The 15,811-nt window shown below is 44.4% G+C and overlaps 1 protein-coding gene across 5 annotated transcripts in view; it reads left to right on the plus strand.

Annotated features, from left to right (window-relative positions):
- LOC146662609 (uncharacterized) overlaps positions 1-15,363 on the plus strand; it is a 108,393-nt gene extending 93,030 nt beyond the window's left edge. The window contains exons 1-5 of one of the 5 annotated variants that reach the window (XM_085417537.1): positions 3,073-3,380; positions 4,175-4,343; positions 6,421-6,526; positions 9,552-10,148; positions 10,470-11,464. In XM_085417537.1, the coding sequence (XP_085273663.1) occupies positions 6,509-6,526; positions 9,552-10,148; positions 10,470-11,027 (1,173 nt within the window). In that variant the 5' untranslated portion in view covers positions 3,073-3,380; positions 4,175-4,343; positions 6,421-6,508 and the 3' untranslated portion in view covers positions 11,028-11,464. Of the gene's footprint in view, positions 1-3,072; positions 3,381-4,174; positions 4,344-6,420; positions 6,527-9,551; positions 10,149-10,469; positions 11,466-14,377 lie in introns of those variants that run through there. The other 4 variants (XM_085417539.1, XM_085417535.1, XM_085417536.1 and 1 more) reach the window with 4 other exon arrangements.
- The last annotated feature ends 448 nt before the right edge of the window (positions 15,364-15,811 follow it).

A 15,811-nucleotide genomic window follows, 5' to 3' on the forward strand; every position in this document is an offset into this window, starting at 1 on the left:
TGCAGGGTAAATGTTATTTAGAGCTTTGTAAACATATTCTAATAATATCTTTAACAGGAGTGACTGATTTTAAAATAGGATTCTTTATGTCTGTGTAATATTTCATTAATCTCTTTTACTCTGTTATTTCTCTCTATACTCAACCTTGTTTTGGTTTTTCCCCTATAAAACACAGTTATACATCAAATATTATAAATCTTACTTTGACAAATATTTAGATCTTCACACATTTCAGGGTCCCAGTGTGGATTGACTGAAGTGTTTGTTTTTATCCCCACAACATCCTAAACATTTTACTGTTATGCATAAACAGAAACAAAAAAAAATCTAAAACATGATATATGCATTGCCGTCTTCAGCCTCTAGGGGGCATTTTTGTTCAGGAAGTACATTTTCCTCTGATAAGCAGCTAAAAGCACTTCTCTAACCAAAGACTGTAAACAGAAGACGCGAGAGTTCAGAAACAGTAAAACAGATTCACAGAAGCCACAATGATATTAAACATACAGCACTGACAGTGATGACAGACAACATTACAGGTCAGTTTCAAAAACAATAACACTAATACAGGGTTAAAGGTTATGAAGCTGATGAAAGATTTCATTACCTTTTAAAATACTAGACTTTGCTCAGTTGTATTCAAAACAACAGCTGCAGCAGCAGTACAGGCTGAAATGGGGGAAATGCCATTTCAAATAAGAAGAGAGCAACTGATATTGAATTACTGGGCAAGTTTACAAGGACATGGTCACGATCATCTGACAAAACCTGTTTTCCAACCATGCTGGGAAAAAGAGAAAACGCAATTGAAGAGCTTTGGGTGGACAGTGGGACAGAAAACAGCTGAACTTAATCTGGACAAGATAAACATACATCAAACAGTACCGTTGCCTACAATACCACCATGGATGCTCCCTGATGCAGTAGTAGATTTCACATTGTTAAACAAAAAGACCAAGGAGAAGGGTGTTATCTTAAATTCACATACAGTGCAGGAATATATTAATCAGTATATTCCTGCAACTGTGTAGATTTATGTCAAAATCTACACAGTTGCATCAAAGAATACAGCCAACCAAAGTGGGATAGCATTTATAGTTCCTGGATTTAATATCAAGGTGGGGAAAAGGATCAGTGACGATCATCATGATGATCTATGGGAATATAACAGTAAATATTAAATATTAAACATTATTGTGCAGCGCGTAAGATCGACAGCGCACGGTGTACTTTGAGGAGCCAAAAAGGGTGTAGTTTGTGTGTGTGAGCACCCGTGTGTACACCTGTGAGCATGAGCGTGCTTGTATTTAAAAGGTTCCTTCATGTAATGGTCTGCTAGAGGGTGTGGGGGGGGGGGCACAGCCCCGTCCTCCAGGGCATGAAGCAGGTATGGAGGAGATCAAACTCCAGACATCCAGAGGCCCCCAGAACACAAGAGACCAAGGAAGACCAACAGAGGGGCAGCCGCGCCACTGTCCCACAAAGAGCTGAGGAGAGTCCCAGATGAGGGCTCACTCAGCAGCCGCGGAGCAGAAGCCAGGGGGGGTTGCAGAGACGTGCCCGTGAGCTCCCACCCTCATGCTCTCATATGCAATTACTCAACACTCACCCAACGTGGAGACAGACATAGAGAGACACTGTACACACGATCACACTCCCCAAGCATACTCTAAGAACCGGGTCCCCCTGGAGGGGGAAAATGCACCCAGACCCAGGTGGTGTTTCCCTGCGGTGGGGAGAAGCAGACTGCCGCAGCAGCAGGGAGGCCCCACATTCCAGACCCCAGTCGGATGGCCAACTCCTCCTCCTGGCCCCCCGCTCCAGCAGGCTGCAGAGAACGGGGTGTGTGAAGACTCCAAACCTCCCTCCGCCTGCTCATATGCAGTGTTGATGCATGTGTGTTCTAAGGTGCATTTAAAACCCAGAAGGGCATGGAGCTACCTGCCAGAGAGCAGCAGGTAAGCGCATAGCCCCTCCTGATAGCCCTCAATGTCTACGTGTATTTAAAATTGAGAGGTGGGACACGACGCCAGGGGGGAGGTTGTACACCCTGATGGTCTTTTGGAGTCCGTGTATCGTGCCCACCCCCAAGATCCTATATGTATGTGTAATGAGAGTGTGAGTAATGTGAATGTCTAAGTTGTGGGATAAAATTGAGGCACAGGCAGCCAGAAGGGGACAGAGGGGGGATGCCTCCCCTGCACCCTGGTGACACACCTTTACCCCAAGGCCCTGCATGTGTGGGTGATTGTGGTGGAGCAGGAAGATGGAGGCAGCTGGGTATGGGGAGGGAAGGAAGGGAGGGGCACGTGACCCCTCCCTGGGGCCAGCTCCCCCGCTGACCCCAGTAGGCACCCCCATACTCTGCAACCCGCCAGGGAAAGGGGGCCCAGGCCCATCCGGACCGGGGCCCAGTTCAACAACGTCGCTTGGCCCCACAGAGCCCGGGACAGTCCACCTAACCCCACCACAGAGAAAACTGCACCCACCCCATCATCCACTCATCTTCCAGACTACATAAGACAATAAACACCCAGGCTGAGATCTTCCTCCACCTCTCCTGTATCTCCCCCTCCTGCATAATGAGTTCCTGAAGAGAGGAGAGCTCCTGCAAGGTGTAACAACCTCCCCCACCAGTTGAATTGATGCACTAGTGGACCCTGCGCCAGGGCTGGGCCCCCATACATCCACCCGCCCACAACCCTGGCAACACACCAACCAGGACGCAAGCCCCCAAGGCCCAGCAAGGGCCCCAGCCCAGAGACGGAGCACCCCCAGAATCCCTCCCGGACCCAACCAGGGGCAGCCAGGCTACCAGGTCAGTAACCCACATCCGTCAGCACAGACCTTCCCCCAGCCCCGTTGCACGCAGCCACGAGGAAACAGTCACCTGAGAGCCAACAGAGCCCTTAATATGCCATGACCACAACCCCGGGTTGAACCCTCCAAGGAAGATGCTCCAGGGGAAGAATTCGGGAGAATTTGAATATTTTATTTTATTTTATTTTGTCACATTCCACACCAGTTGGTGGCGGTAATGCACCATTTTGCTGTTTGCCAACCGCCAATAAACCCTATACAGAAGAATAAGAAGAAGGCGCTGTCGCGTCGTCCATGTTTTCTACAGTCATTGGGCGGAACAAAGTAAGAATGCTCCACGAGAGGCGTTTGCACAGAGAGCTGTTTTTTCATTCAAAGAGAATAAAGTAGCACCAACGCTTGGATCGATATCTGCATCGATCTGCCCACCCTTGTCTCCTGGATCGTAGCTGAGATCAGCGTGAACCACGTGGGTCTCTGCTCCCTGATCTGTTTCCTGTGTTTGGAAAGAGTTGCAGCTTCATCGCGGAGTTTCTCTCGGTTTGTGGGCTCATCTAAAGGTAAGCACCGAGCTAACTTTACTGTGAGTTCAGTTCATGTTGAGTTTAGCTCCTGAATGAGGTCTTCTGCTGCTCTCCTCGGTGTCTTTGAGAGAAGAGCGAGAGAGTGTTTGGAGAAAAACACCAACTAATCATTAGCTCAGCATGCTGGGAGAAGTTGGAGCAGAAAAGTCTTTTCATTGTCCCTGCAGCTGTTTTTCTGTCTGCACCAAACCTCTACAGCCTCGTTTCTATTTGAAGTGATAACAGGAAATGGATGAGAGCGATCTGCTGCAGTATCAGGGTCACAATAAACTTTATTGTCCAGCTGCTGTGGATGAACACATGAGAGGAAGTGAACTCCTACAAAGTCTCATTTTAATGAGTGTGGCTGCTGTAAAGTGATGCACAGGAAGATGTTAACAAAAACTAATGAAACAGAGATGAAAGTAAACAGTGTTCATATTTGAAAGCACAGAGAATAAAAATATATTGTGGTGGTTAATGTGCAGGAGAGTGTGAAGAATGTAAAAATGTCTTCCTGTGTCAAACACAGCTGCAGTCAAAGCAGGAAGGGAAGCGCTGAAACCACTGATCAAAGCTCATTAATCAAAGACCGCTGATCAATGGCCATGAGTACCATTCAGAGAGTTGGGGAGTCGCTGCAATCACAGCATTTGATGAATGAGCTTTGATCAGTGGTTGTTGATCAATGTTCATGAGAATTTGCATATTAATGCTCAATAACTGACCTCCCAGCCCATTGTTCCTTCAGTGGTGCTCGTTTCAGTCATTATGTAAATGTTCTGTTGAAGATTGAGGAAACCTGCAGTCAGCTGAAACTGAAGAAGTCACGTAGATGAGTGAGGAAATGTTTCTCCCACAAAAAGCTACGTCCAGATGAAAAGATGCAAACTTTGGAGAATGGTGGAGTTTGGAGAGCGGCACCATGGGGGCTGGAGAGACTTGTGAAGTGGTGATCAGGTGTGGGCCTCTGTTATTATGAATGGTTGGGGTGGGGGGTGGAACTGGGGGGCTGAAGGTGTGGAAAGTGTGGGGTGGGGGAGTAACAGGTCTGTCCCTGTTTGTGGAAACCACAGGAGGAGCTGTTCAGGCTGTTGCTGGTAGGGCTGAACGATTATGGAAAAGAATCTAATTGCGATTTTTTTTGCCCCAATATTGCGATTGCGATGCGATATGCGATTATTTTTTAAGGTCTTTGTCTTCTGTATTATTAAACAAAGACAAGCAATACATCATATAGTATGGCCAATACTATATTACATTAATTTTAAACTGTTCTTTCCTGGAAGACAGACCTCTGTTATGATGACATGAGGTGATGCATGAATTGATGACTGACATTTTTATTTAACTTCTTCAATCACAACAGTATATTTGAACATACACAATAGTTTATTTTTAGCTTACAAACATCTGAGCATAAAGTGCTGACAAGGAACCCTGGTGTAAACATTAAAATGAAAGTCAGTACAATGTGCAGATTGCAGAAATATACATAAAAAAAATCAGTGGCTTTACCACACTCAGTTTTTCGACATCTGTGAACTACTAGACAGTCATTCAATTAAAAAATAATATTAAATAAATAAAACTAATAAATAAAAAATACACACATCTTACTGATCTCTGCAGTCAGTAACATTACACATAAAGTGCAAACATAATAGCAATTGTATAAACACACACACAAACACGCCTTTAAAGTTTAAAGGCGTGAAATTGGACGGTCTAGCCTTCTGATTAGCTAATCAGAAGGCTAGTTCTGATTAGCGTCACCGCTGTCTCGGTGGAGTTTAATAAACTCGGCCGTCTGCTTCTTGCTATCTAAAATATAACCAGACACTGGTGTAAATTCTCGACTGTCTCATACTTCTGTTTAATAAGTTTTCTGTTTGACGTTTAGTCAGCTGTGTGAAAACCAAGGAGGAACCCACCCGGGGGATTAATAAAGTTTTATTTTATCTAATCTAATAACTTTAATCTCAGCCAAACCAATTTACTCACGAACAAACAAAACACTGAAAAAAGCCCAACAATAACATTTTTAGGTTGTCTAAGTGACTTATATATTATGTTTAACCCGAGCAGCGAAACTCCGCGGTGATCTGAAAATGATGTGCCGGGAGTTGTGCCGTTCTCGGCCGCATCAGTAACCCTCGAGCTCCCGGCTAGCTGTCGAGCTGGTGGGTAGCAGACGCCTCTGAAAACGTCGAAGCACTTTTGCAAATATGGGATATCTTGATAAACCGAGCAGATATTCGATGTTTACACAACTACTTTCTCGCCTGAAAATATGTTAAAAGTTTATTTTGTGACCCAGAAAGATTAGTATGAGTAATTTTAAAACTTAGTAGCGGCCGCCATTGCTGGAAACTGGAGTTTGGCTGGGCCGCGCTATGAATTCTGGGATATGGTAGTAATTTGGACAGCCTTCGGCACGTCGCTGTGACGTAATCGGTCTACAAATGCGGCCTCAGGAGGATGCAGCCCATGAATTTGGACATGTCCAGAGTATAATCGCAGCCTTTGCGGTTAGAAAATTGCACTTGATCATGTCGCGATATTATCGCAAATGCGATATATCGTTCAGCCCTAGTTGCTGGGTGTGAATTGTTGATGGAGTCTTTAAACTTGTAGTTGCTGTTTTCCAGACTGAAGCAGAGTCGTTAGCTGAAAACTGGTTTTAGAGCTTCATTCAGGACACCTTCTCAGGCTCTTACAGCCTTACCTGTATCATAACAAAGTGTATAAACCCCAATCCACCTTTAACATGGTCCTTCTCCCAAACCTTCAAATAGGACTTTCTGGCCCTGTCATAGTAAAGGGCTGCTTAGAATATTAGAGCCAATGTCACAAAGTTCCTCCTGAAGTATAAGTGAGTGAGAGAGTTTCCTCACTTTGCAGCACAACACGTCTCACAAGATTTCTACAAGCAATCAGAGTGAAATTTGTACTTTGTGTTGTCAGATGAACATATGAGACACTTTGACTCTTCAGTGCAGTGTGGAGCCTAACAAAGATCTGTTTTGTGTCCCAGCTGATCAGCAGGAGGAGAAGAGTCTGACGGAGCAGCAGAGGAACATTTTCAGCCATCTGGACTCAGCTGAGTCACTACAGAGGAAACAATGAGCTCAACACAGGAGGTGAGGAAAATATCACAGTTTCACCAAATAATCAGTCACGTCTAAAACTCTCATCCTCCCAACCTGTTATATGACTGTGTTGTATATTATTATATATTTTTAAATTGTCTTTACAAACATTAAGAAGTCACAAGCAATTGTTTTTCTTTACTATTAAGTTAACTCTTTATTGTCATTGCACAGTCATACATAGTACAATAGTACAATGAAATTGGAAAACTGTCCTACATCTGCACTACATGTAACACAACACGACAAGATTTGACACATCACAACGCAGCACAAACAACACAACACAGTATAATAAAGAAGAACAAGTGTATTTGTATTGCACACTGTTATTATTGCACCTTGTTATAAATATAATAATATATATGATACTGATTTTACCGTTGTAACCCCCCCCCCCCCCCCCCCCCTTTCCAAAAAAAAAAAAAGTCCAGGTAGGTAGTCAGTCAGGTCAGCTGTTAGCGCTGTTTAGGGCTATCGCCCTGTTGTAAAAGCTGTCCTTGGGTCCATTTGTTCGGGACCTCAGCAGCCTGAACCTCCTGCCAGATGGTAGCAGCTTAAACAGCCCGTGTCCTGGGTGTGTACCGTCCCGTAGGATGCTGCGTGCCCTCTTGAGACGCGAGTGCTGTACAGGTCCTTCAGGGAGGGAAGAGGATGTCCAATGATTTTTTGGGCCATATTGATGACCCTCTGGAGTGCCTTTCTCTGTGCTGTGGTGCAGCTGGAGAACCACACACCGATGCAATATGTCAGCACACTTTCAATGGAGCAGCGGTAGAAGACGGTCAGCAGCTCCTTCTTCGGGTCCATTTTTCTGAGGATTCTCAGAAAGTGGAGACGCTGTTGGGCCTTCTTTAAAACTGCAGAGATGTAAGAGCTCCATTGGAGGTCTGTGTCTACGTGCACACCCAGAAACTTGAAACTGGAGACCCTTTCCACACACTCCCCGTTGATGCTGACAGGCTGCAGCTCAGACTTCCTCCTTCTGAAATCAACTGCCAGTTCTTTTGTCTTGGTGGTATTGAGGTCCAGGTTGTTATCTACACACCAATCTGAAAGCCTCTGAACTTCAGCTCTGATGAGCCCCACCACAGTGGTATCATCTGCAAACTTGATGACTGCGTTGTCTGGGTGGAAACTAACACAGTCATGTGTGTACAGAGTGTACAGTAGGGGACTCAGTACACAGCCTTGTGGAGAGCCAGTGTTAAGGCTGAGGGCTGAGGAACAGTAGTAAAAGTAGCTCCTCGAAGAACGTTTTTATCCAAAACTAACTGAATGTTGTACTATATTAATATAATAATAAAATAATATTAGTAGATCAAATACAAACTATTTCTTTCTAATAAAGGTTCTCTGTTTTATCAGTTAAGTAGAAAATGAAGGAAAATAAAACATGTGTGTATTTTCTGTTGCCTACATTGTAGAGGGTGACTTTGCCTCTAAACAGGAACATGAGCAGGGAAGAGGTTAAAGTGGGATTGAGCAGGTGGGAACCCTAAAATCAGCTGTAGTGGCTCAGCGTGGGGAAAAGAATCACAGCTCACAATAATTTCTGTTGAGAGCTCCAGTAGATTTTCTTCAAGTACAGGCTGTGATCAGCTGACCTGCTGCTCTCTGTGGATGTACACAACTGAATTCAACCAGATGTCAGCAGATGTTTCATGAGCTGTCCTGGCTGATTTCCATCCTCTACACTGACAGTACACTGGCTTTATATTAGACACTATACTGTTGGTATGAAGGTGGAACTCAGTGAATGAATGTCAGCATCATGAGCTTCAGTTTAAATGAATCTCTGCTACACTTGATGTAATCTAACTCCGACATGAGCACCACAGTCACTGTGCACCAGTCACACACTGTTCTTTACTTTAAATCCATCACAGTTCAGCAAACGAACCTGTTTATCCTGCACTAACCTGCAGAGGATCTTCATGCAGTCTTTAAATAACACAGTTAATCTGCCTCAGATTGTTTTGCAGCATCTTTCACAACCTGAAAAAACACAATGTCACATGTACAGACCCAATATCTGATTTCAACACATGAGGACTTACATGTAAGCTTTAATCTCCAGTTGATCGAATCCCACTGAGCAGTCCTTCCCTTTAAATCTAACCTCTCTTCTTCCTCTCCTGTCCTGTGTGTCTTATCTTTCTCCATCTGAGTGAAGTTAGCTCTCTTCCTTTTCTCTCCCTGTGATGTGCAGCAGCTGGACCTTTAGCCAGCAACACACTGTGAGACAAACTGCACACAAACAGTTTGTGTGTTTGCTGATGTTTGTTGATAGAAACGCTGCATTTGAAATTACCTGTTTGTTCAGGTGCTGTGCAAAAAAGAAAGAAGAACAACGTCTCACTTTAACTCCTGACTATGACTCACAGTTTTGCCTCTTTCATCTCTTTTTATGTTTCATACCCTGGTGATTAGTACACGATCAGGATTGTCTTTCATGTCTTACTTTTCCCGTTTCTCAAGTTGGTTTGATGTTTGATGCCTGCAGTGATGAAATAAACCCCTCAGATGCCTTAAAAGTAACACATCTGTTTTGCAAATGTAAGGAGTACAAAATACAATTTTCTTTTTCTAATGTAGGGAGCAAAAGTAAAATATTTTCCTTCACTGAATCAACTTTTAAATGTTACATTGTAATTATTAATATTGAAAAATGACAAAATGATAGAAATATGTAATAGGAAACAGGAAACATAAAAGTATAGACTTGGTAAACATTTATACTTTTCTGAGTGTGTTAGCATGCTAGCATTAATAACTGTGTACAGCAGGAGGGATGGGCTTGATTTTAGTGTTTGAACAGTCATGAATTATTTTTAAGACCAGGTTGGATGTAATGTGTTAGAACTACCAGTAGGTGGGGATAAGAGACCTTTAAGGTGTTTGGTGCCACACTCCACCTTCAGGTTTAAAACTAGTGTTAATGGAGTTTGAAGGTTGAGTTTGTTCCACGACTGCATTTCACTCACTGCCTCTGTTTGTATCTCTGTCACTGCAGGACCAACATGGAGCGAGAAGTCAGCGCTCTCAGGAGGCCGACAGACCTCACAGAAGAAAGAGAGAGAAAAAACACACCTGTGACGAGTGTGGGAAGGGTTTTACTTTGAAGGGTTCACTAAAATCACACCAACTCATCCACAGTGGAGTTAAAGCGTACAGCTGTGAGTTGTGTGGAAAGACTTTTTCTTGGAAGGATGTTCTAAAAAAACACCAACTCATCCACAGTGGAGTTAAAGCGTACAGCTGTGATCAGTGTGGCAGAGCTTTCACTCACAGTGCCAGCTTACAGAGGCATCTAGTTACCCACTCTGGAATTAAGGCATACAGCTGTGACATCTGTGGAAAAACTTTCAGCCAGAGTGGAAGCCGAAATGCACATCTACGCATTCACACCAGAGAAGATGTGTACTGCTGTGGTCAGTGTGGCAAACACTTTGCTAAAGACACACACTTACAACGCCACATGTTTACCCACACTGAGGAGAGACCTTATAAATGTGACCTGTGTGAAAAGACTTTTAAAGCTCCAGGTTACCTGAGACGACACCAACAGATCCACACCAGAAAGAGACTCTACAAGTGCAGTTACTGTGAGGTATGTATTTATATTTTTATCTTGTCATTTTAGCCTGACTGTTTGGAACAACTCTGCTCATTAAACTGTGTTAGCATGTTAGCAATTCTACTGCATGGAAAAGCAGCTCTGAGTGATTATTCAGATTTTCACTTCAGTTATGATTTTAGTATTACTGTAGTATTATGGTGGTAGTATTGTAGTTATTGCAGCCCAGTAAACTGTGTTAACTGAAACAGTAAAATGTAATTGGACGTCTGCAGAGATGCTCTTTATTTCAGGCGACGTTCATGATAAAAATGTTGAAGGACTGACTTACACTGTCTTTGTGTCTTTGTTTAGAAGCAGAGCGACACAGATGGATCCAGTTCTCAACCCTGTCATCGCTGTGGTGGCGGGAAAGACTTTCGTTGTGACCTTTGTGGAAAAGCTTTCAGTCGAAAAGACAGTCTAAAAGTACATCAGCGTAAACACACTGGAGACAAACTGAAAAACTGCAAAGAATGTGGGAGAAGCTTCCACACAATAACTGTCTTAAAGCGACATGAACTGATTCACAGCGGGGTTAAAAAGCACCTCTGTGATCAGTGTGGGTCATCTTTCATTACTGCAGGTGGGCTTAAAACACACAAACGAGTCCACACAGGAGAGAAACCATACAAGTGCAGACACTGTGACAAAAGCTTCTCACATTCAGGTAGTCGTAACAATCATGAACATACACACATGGAAGGAAACTACAGCTGTGACCAGTGTGACAAGAGCTTCAGGAATCTCATTTCATACTCCAAACACAAACGATCCCACGTTACTAAAAAACTGTTTCACTGTTACCAATGTGCCAAAACATTCACGTCATTGTCTGCTCTGTGCAAACATCAGTGTGATACAGCCACATAGAGAGCCAAAATAGACACCTACGCATTCACACCAGACATCTTGTGTACTGCTGTGGCAAACAGTTTACAACAGACTCAAGCTTGCAACAACACGTTTACCCACTGTTAGGTTTTGTATTGTTGATTGTCATTTATGCTTAGAAATATTTAACCATATATGCTTTGAGGTGTATAATCGATTGTGTAGTGATAGGATGTGTGATCTTTAGCAGGCTGTAAAGACTTGGTGTGTATTCCACACTGGAATGCACACCTACATCCTGGGAGCATGAGAAGAGGTCATACCTTGTTTTATTGTTTTATGGTAGGATAAATGTGGCTGTGTTTGTTTTAGGCTAAGTGCCTTTTGTTTAGATGAACTGCTGGACTTCCAGACCAGCAGGTTTAGGGAAGTCATTTATGGGGTCACACTCTGACCCCACACACACACACACACACACACACACACACACACACACACACGGTACTCTTTGTTTGTATGTAGACGTCGTATGTTAATGAACCTATGCATATTCATGTAACCTCAATAAAAGACCAGTGTTACGGGAGAACGAACGAGAGCAACTGGGGTCAAGCGAAGGAACGGCGTTTGTCCGGTTCTCTCCCGTGCACGAGAAACATGAAGAACTTTGCCTACTTCGTGTCTTGCTTGCTGTGTAATTATATTGTCTTCAACGTTCCAGCGAGTAGGTTCAAGCTACAACCCTATCACCCACACTGAGGAGAAACCTTATGTGATGTAAACACATGATGTCAATGAAAATATCCACCTAGTTACATTTTAACCCTGAGGGGTCGACCACTTTTTTATGTGCGATACCGATATCATAAATTTGGATATCTGCTAATACCGATATGAATCCGATAGTGTGCTTTTTAATCAATAAAACTGTTTTTTAAATATCTTGCTGCTTTTTGTATAACTTCATACTCAAGTAAAAAAAAAACAGTAAAGTTATTATTATTGTTATACCTGTATGCAAAAAATACACTGCACCCAAAATATTTCATAGTTCAGCAAAAATGATCAATATAATAAACTTCAACCTACTCCATCCTCCCTATTCATGTGAGTGAAGTTGGCCCCCCCACCTTCTTCAAATCCAACAAAAGTGTTATCAAACGTTTGTGCTGCTATCGTTTTAAAGATATTAATAAAAAATTCTACAGTTGCGACTGTGGTGCCAGTTTTTGAAACTCGGTATGACCCAGTGGATGACGATTTGGTTTTCGGTTGTGCCGTGGGCTGCGCACGACTTAGGAATTCTGAAATCCTACGTGATTTAAGGTCACATTTCACTGGGGTAGACGATGATGTCCGAAATGACGTGTGTCGGTTGATTGAAAATCATCCTAATCTTTTCTCGGACACTCCATCCTGTACCACCGTGTTGGAGCATGATATCGATGTGGGGGACCATCCTCCAATCAAACAGCATGCCTACCGGGTGAATCCAACTAAGCGTGCTCTTTTCCAGACAGAAGTCTTTTATCTGTTGGAAAATTCTCTTGCTGTCCCTAGCTCTAGTGCGTGGAGTTCCCCGTGTCTCCTAGTGCCTAAAGCGGATAAGACCCCACGGTTTTGTACGGATTTTCGGAAGGTGAACAGCGTGACCAAACCTGACTCCAATCCTCTTCCCAGAATGGAGGATTGTGTCGATAGGGTCGGTTCTGCGACGTTCGTTACTAAGCTGGACTTGTTAAAGGGCTATTGGCAAGTTCCCCTAACATCACGTGCGGCCGAAATCTCTGCTTTTGTTACTCCTGACCATTTTCTCCAGTACACTGTCATGCCTTTCGGGTTGCGCAACGCTCCCGCCACATTTCAACGGCTCATGAATATCGTGCTGGGCGGCGTCTGCAAGTGTGAAGTGTATTTAGATGACATTGTCGTCTATTCCGACACCTGGTCAGAGCATATGGAGACACTCACTGATGTGTTCCATCACTTGGAAAAGGCATCCCTCAACCTCGCCAAGTGTGATTTTGGTAAAGCCATGGTGATGTACTTAGGAAAGCAGGTGGGTCGGGGGCAAGTGCGCCCTATCTCGGCCAAAATCCAGGCCATCCTGGACTTTCCTGCCCCTCAGACTAGGCGTGAGCTTCGCCGTTTCCTCGGCATGGTGGGCTACTACCGGGGTTTCTGTCAAAACTTCGCGGAAGTGGTTGCACCCCTCACTAGCCTCACTAGTGTGTTGAAACCTTTTGTGTGGTCCTCTACGTGTCAGAGTGCGTTTCTAGCAGTTAAGACTCTCCTGTGCAGTGCGCCAGTGCTGGCTGCCCCTGATTTTGCACGCCCTTTTAAGTTGGAAGTGGACGCCAGTGCAAACGGGGCAGGTGCCGTGTTGCTACAGGAGGACCGTCATGGTGTGGATCACCCGATCGGCTATTTCTCAAAGAAATTTAATGTCCATCAGCGGGGGTACAGTACGATTGAGAAAGAGGCTCTCTCTCTGCTGTTCGCATTGCAGCATTTCGAGGTGTATGTCGGTGGCAGTCCCTGGCCTGTAATTGTTTATACCGACCACAATCCCTTGGTATTCCTAATGCGGATGCAGAACTCGAACCAAAGGCTGATGAGGTGGTCCCTCCTGGTGCAGGACTTCAATTTGGAAATCCGTCATAAAAAGGGCACTGAGAACATGCTAGCGGACGCCTTATCCCGTGTTTTCCTTTAAAAGTAACTGTTCAAAACATCTATCAATCAGTGCGCCCCAGGGTGGCTGTAGCTACAATGTAGCTTGCCATCACCAGTGTGTGAGTGTGTGAATGGGTGGATGACTGGATATGTAAAGCGCTTTGGGGTCCTTAGGGACTAGTAAAGCGCTATATAAATACAGGCCATTTATCAAGGAGATGTCTTTGATTTTGGGAAGGAGGGTGTTACGGCTGTGGCCATGAGGACTGTGTGGGCTGTTTTCTGTCTGTGTTTTCTGTACTGTGCTTAAGACTTTTTCCAGGTCCCTCCCTGTTAGAGGAAAAATGATTCTATGTTTCTTTACCTTCTTTTAAATGTACAAAGATGCCCTTTGTCTGTGGTTAGATTGGTTTAGAAGTGTCGTTTTAGACTTTCCCAGCAAAGACATATTGTTTCTGGGACATATTGTTTTAGATTGTTTTATCTCTCCCAGCTCTCTGCTGACGAGACTAGCACCATATATGGAGTTGTTTTATTTTATCTGTTTATTATTTTCTTATCCTGTTCTCACTGTCTCTGTGCTCTGTGCCTATAAAAAATGCCAAGCCACTGTCCATGGTGTGAGTTGTTCTCAGCAGCTCACCCGTGTACACGTTTAGCAAAGAAAGTAACTTTGTCTCATTGTGTCTTTATTTCTCCTGGGTTTTTTGCAGAGTTTTCTCCCGACACTCCCCTAATGAGGAGTCGTGAGCAACTGATTGGACCATGGAGCGGTTGACCACCTTCAAAAAGCCGCTCTGACAGCTCTGAGGAAGAGAGAGAGAGAGAGAGTGGAACGAGCGAGTAGCCTGACAGTCGTCACGGTCCTGACCCTGGTTTTCCCAGCCTGTGCTTATATTGTGTATTTGTGTGAGTGTGAATTGTGAAAGCCACTCCTAGTGCATTAGCTGAGAGCTTAGGCACTCGTGGGCTGAAGCGGAAGGGGTGAGCTGCCTTTTCTTTTGGAATCGTTTTCTCCTGTTTTCTGGGTCAGGGAGCGAGGGATAGCTCTGTCATTTGTTTGTTCTATTTCTTTCCTAGGGTTTAGTTAGTCTTTTCTGGTGGGACTTAGTTGGTTTTGTTTATTATTTTGGCCTGGGCTCACCCTGGAGCTATGCTTCTTGTCCTTAAATAAAATCACCTTTTTTTACTCACAACTGGTTTGGATGTTTGGCTTGGGAACCAGGGCGGGGATTTGTCTCTCTCTCCTCCAACCTTATGTGCGTCCCTACACGCCTAGACTAGGGGCGTAACAATACAACATACCTCCTTTGGTTGGAACCGGTGCTACACTGGCAGGGCTAGAGGCCAGGACTCCACTCTTCGGGTTCTTGGGGGATATTGCTAACTCTGGGTCCGATAACAGGCACCACATCCGCAGTAGATGTGCTCAGTGTGAGGTCTTGCGGCAAGCTATCAATCACCAGGTGCTTCATCAGATGCTGTGAAGTACAGCCAGACTTTTGAGTGCTTCGCCTTGGGCATTTTTAATCTGTAGCTCTGTTGCAGGGTGTTTTGGTACCATTCTTTATTCATGGCTGTGTTTTGCGGCAAAATTGTGAGCAGACTCCCTTGGATGAGAAGCAACCCCAAAGTAAAGTAAAAGTAAAGTGTGCGTGTTAGTCCCCATAGGGAAATAGTTCCTCTGCATTTAACCCATTCACCCAGTGAAGCAGTGGGCAGCCGCCAGTGCAGCGCCCGGGGAGCAGTGTGTAGGGACGGTACCTTGCTCAGGGGTACCTCAGGGTAGCCGTTCAGTGGAGTCGAACCCCCGACCTTCCGATCATGGGGCCACCACTCTACCTACTGAGCTATCCCTGCCCTAACATGAATGGTCTCAGGATGCTTTACTGTTGGCATGACACAGGACTGATGGTAGCGCTCACCTTTTCTTCTCCGCACAAGCCTCTTCCCCAGATGCTTCAAACAATCGGAAAGAGGCTTCATCTGAGAATATGACTGATAGGTTTGCAGCATAAACCTATTCGCTGGAACGTTAAGGACAACTTGCTACACAGCAAAAAGCAAGACACAAGGCACCAAAGTTCTTCGTGTTACTCATGCATGAGGGAGACCTGCCTGGAGCCAAGTGTCGTTCCACCACTTGA

The sequence above is a fragment of the Rhamphochromis longiceps genome, linkage group LG9 (genome assembly GCF_057381845.1).
Source record: "Rhamphochromis longiceps isolate RC_006_pf linkage group LG9, R_longiceps_female_GT1.1, whole genome shotgun sequence".
In the NCBI taxonomy this organism is placed as follows: Eukaryota; Metazoa; Chordata; class Actinopteri; order Cichliformes; family Cichlidae; genus Rhamphochromis; species Rhamphochromis longiceps.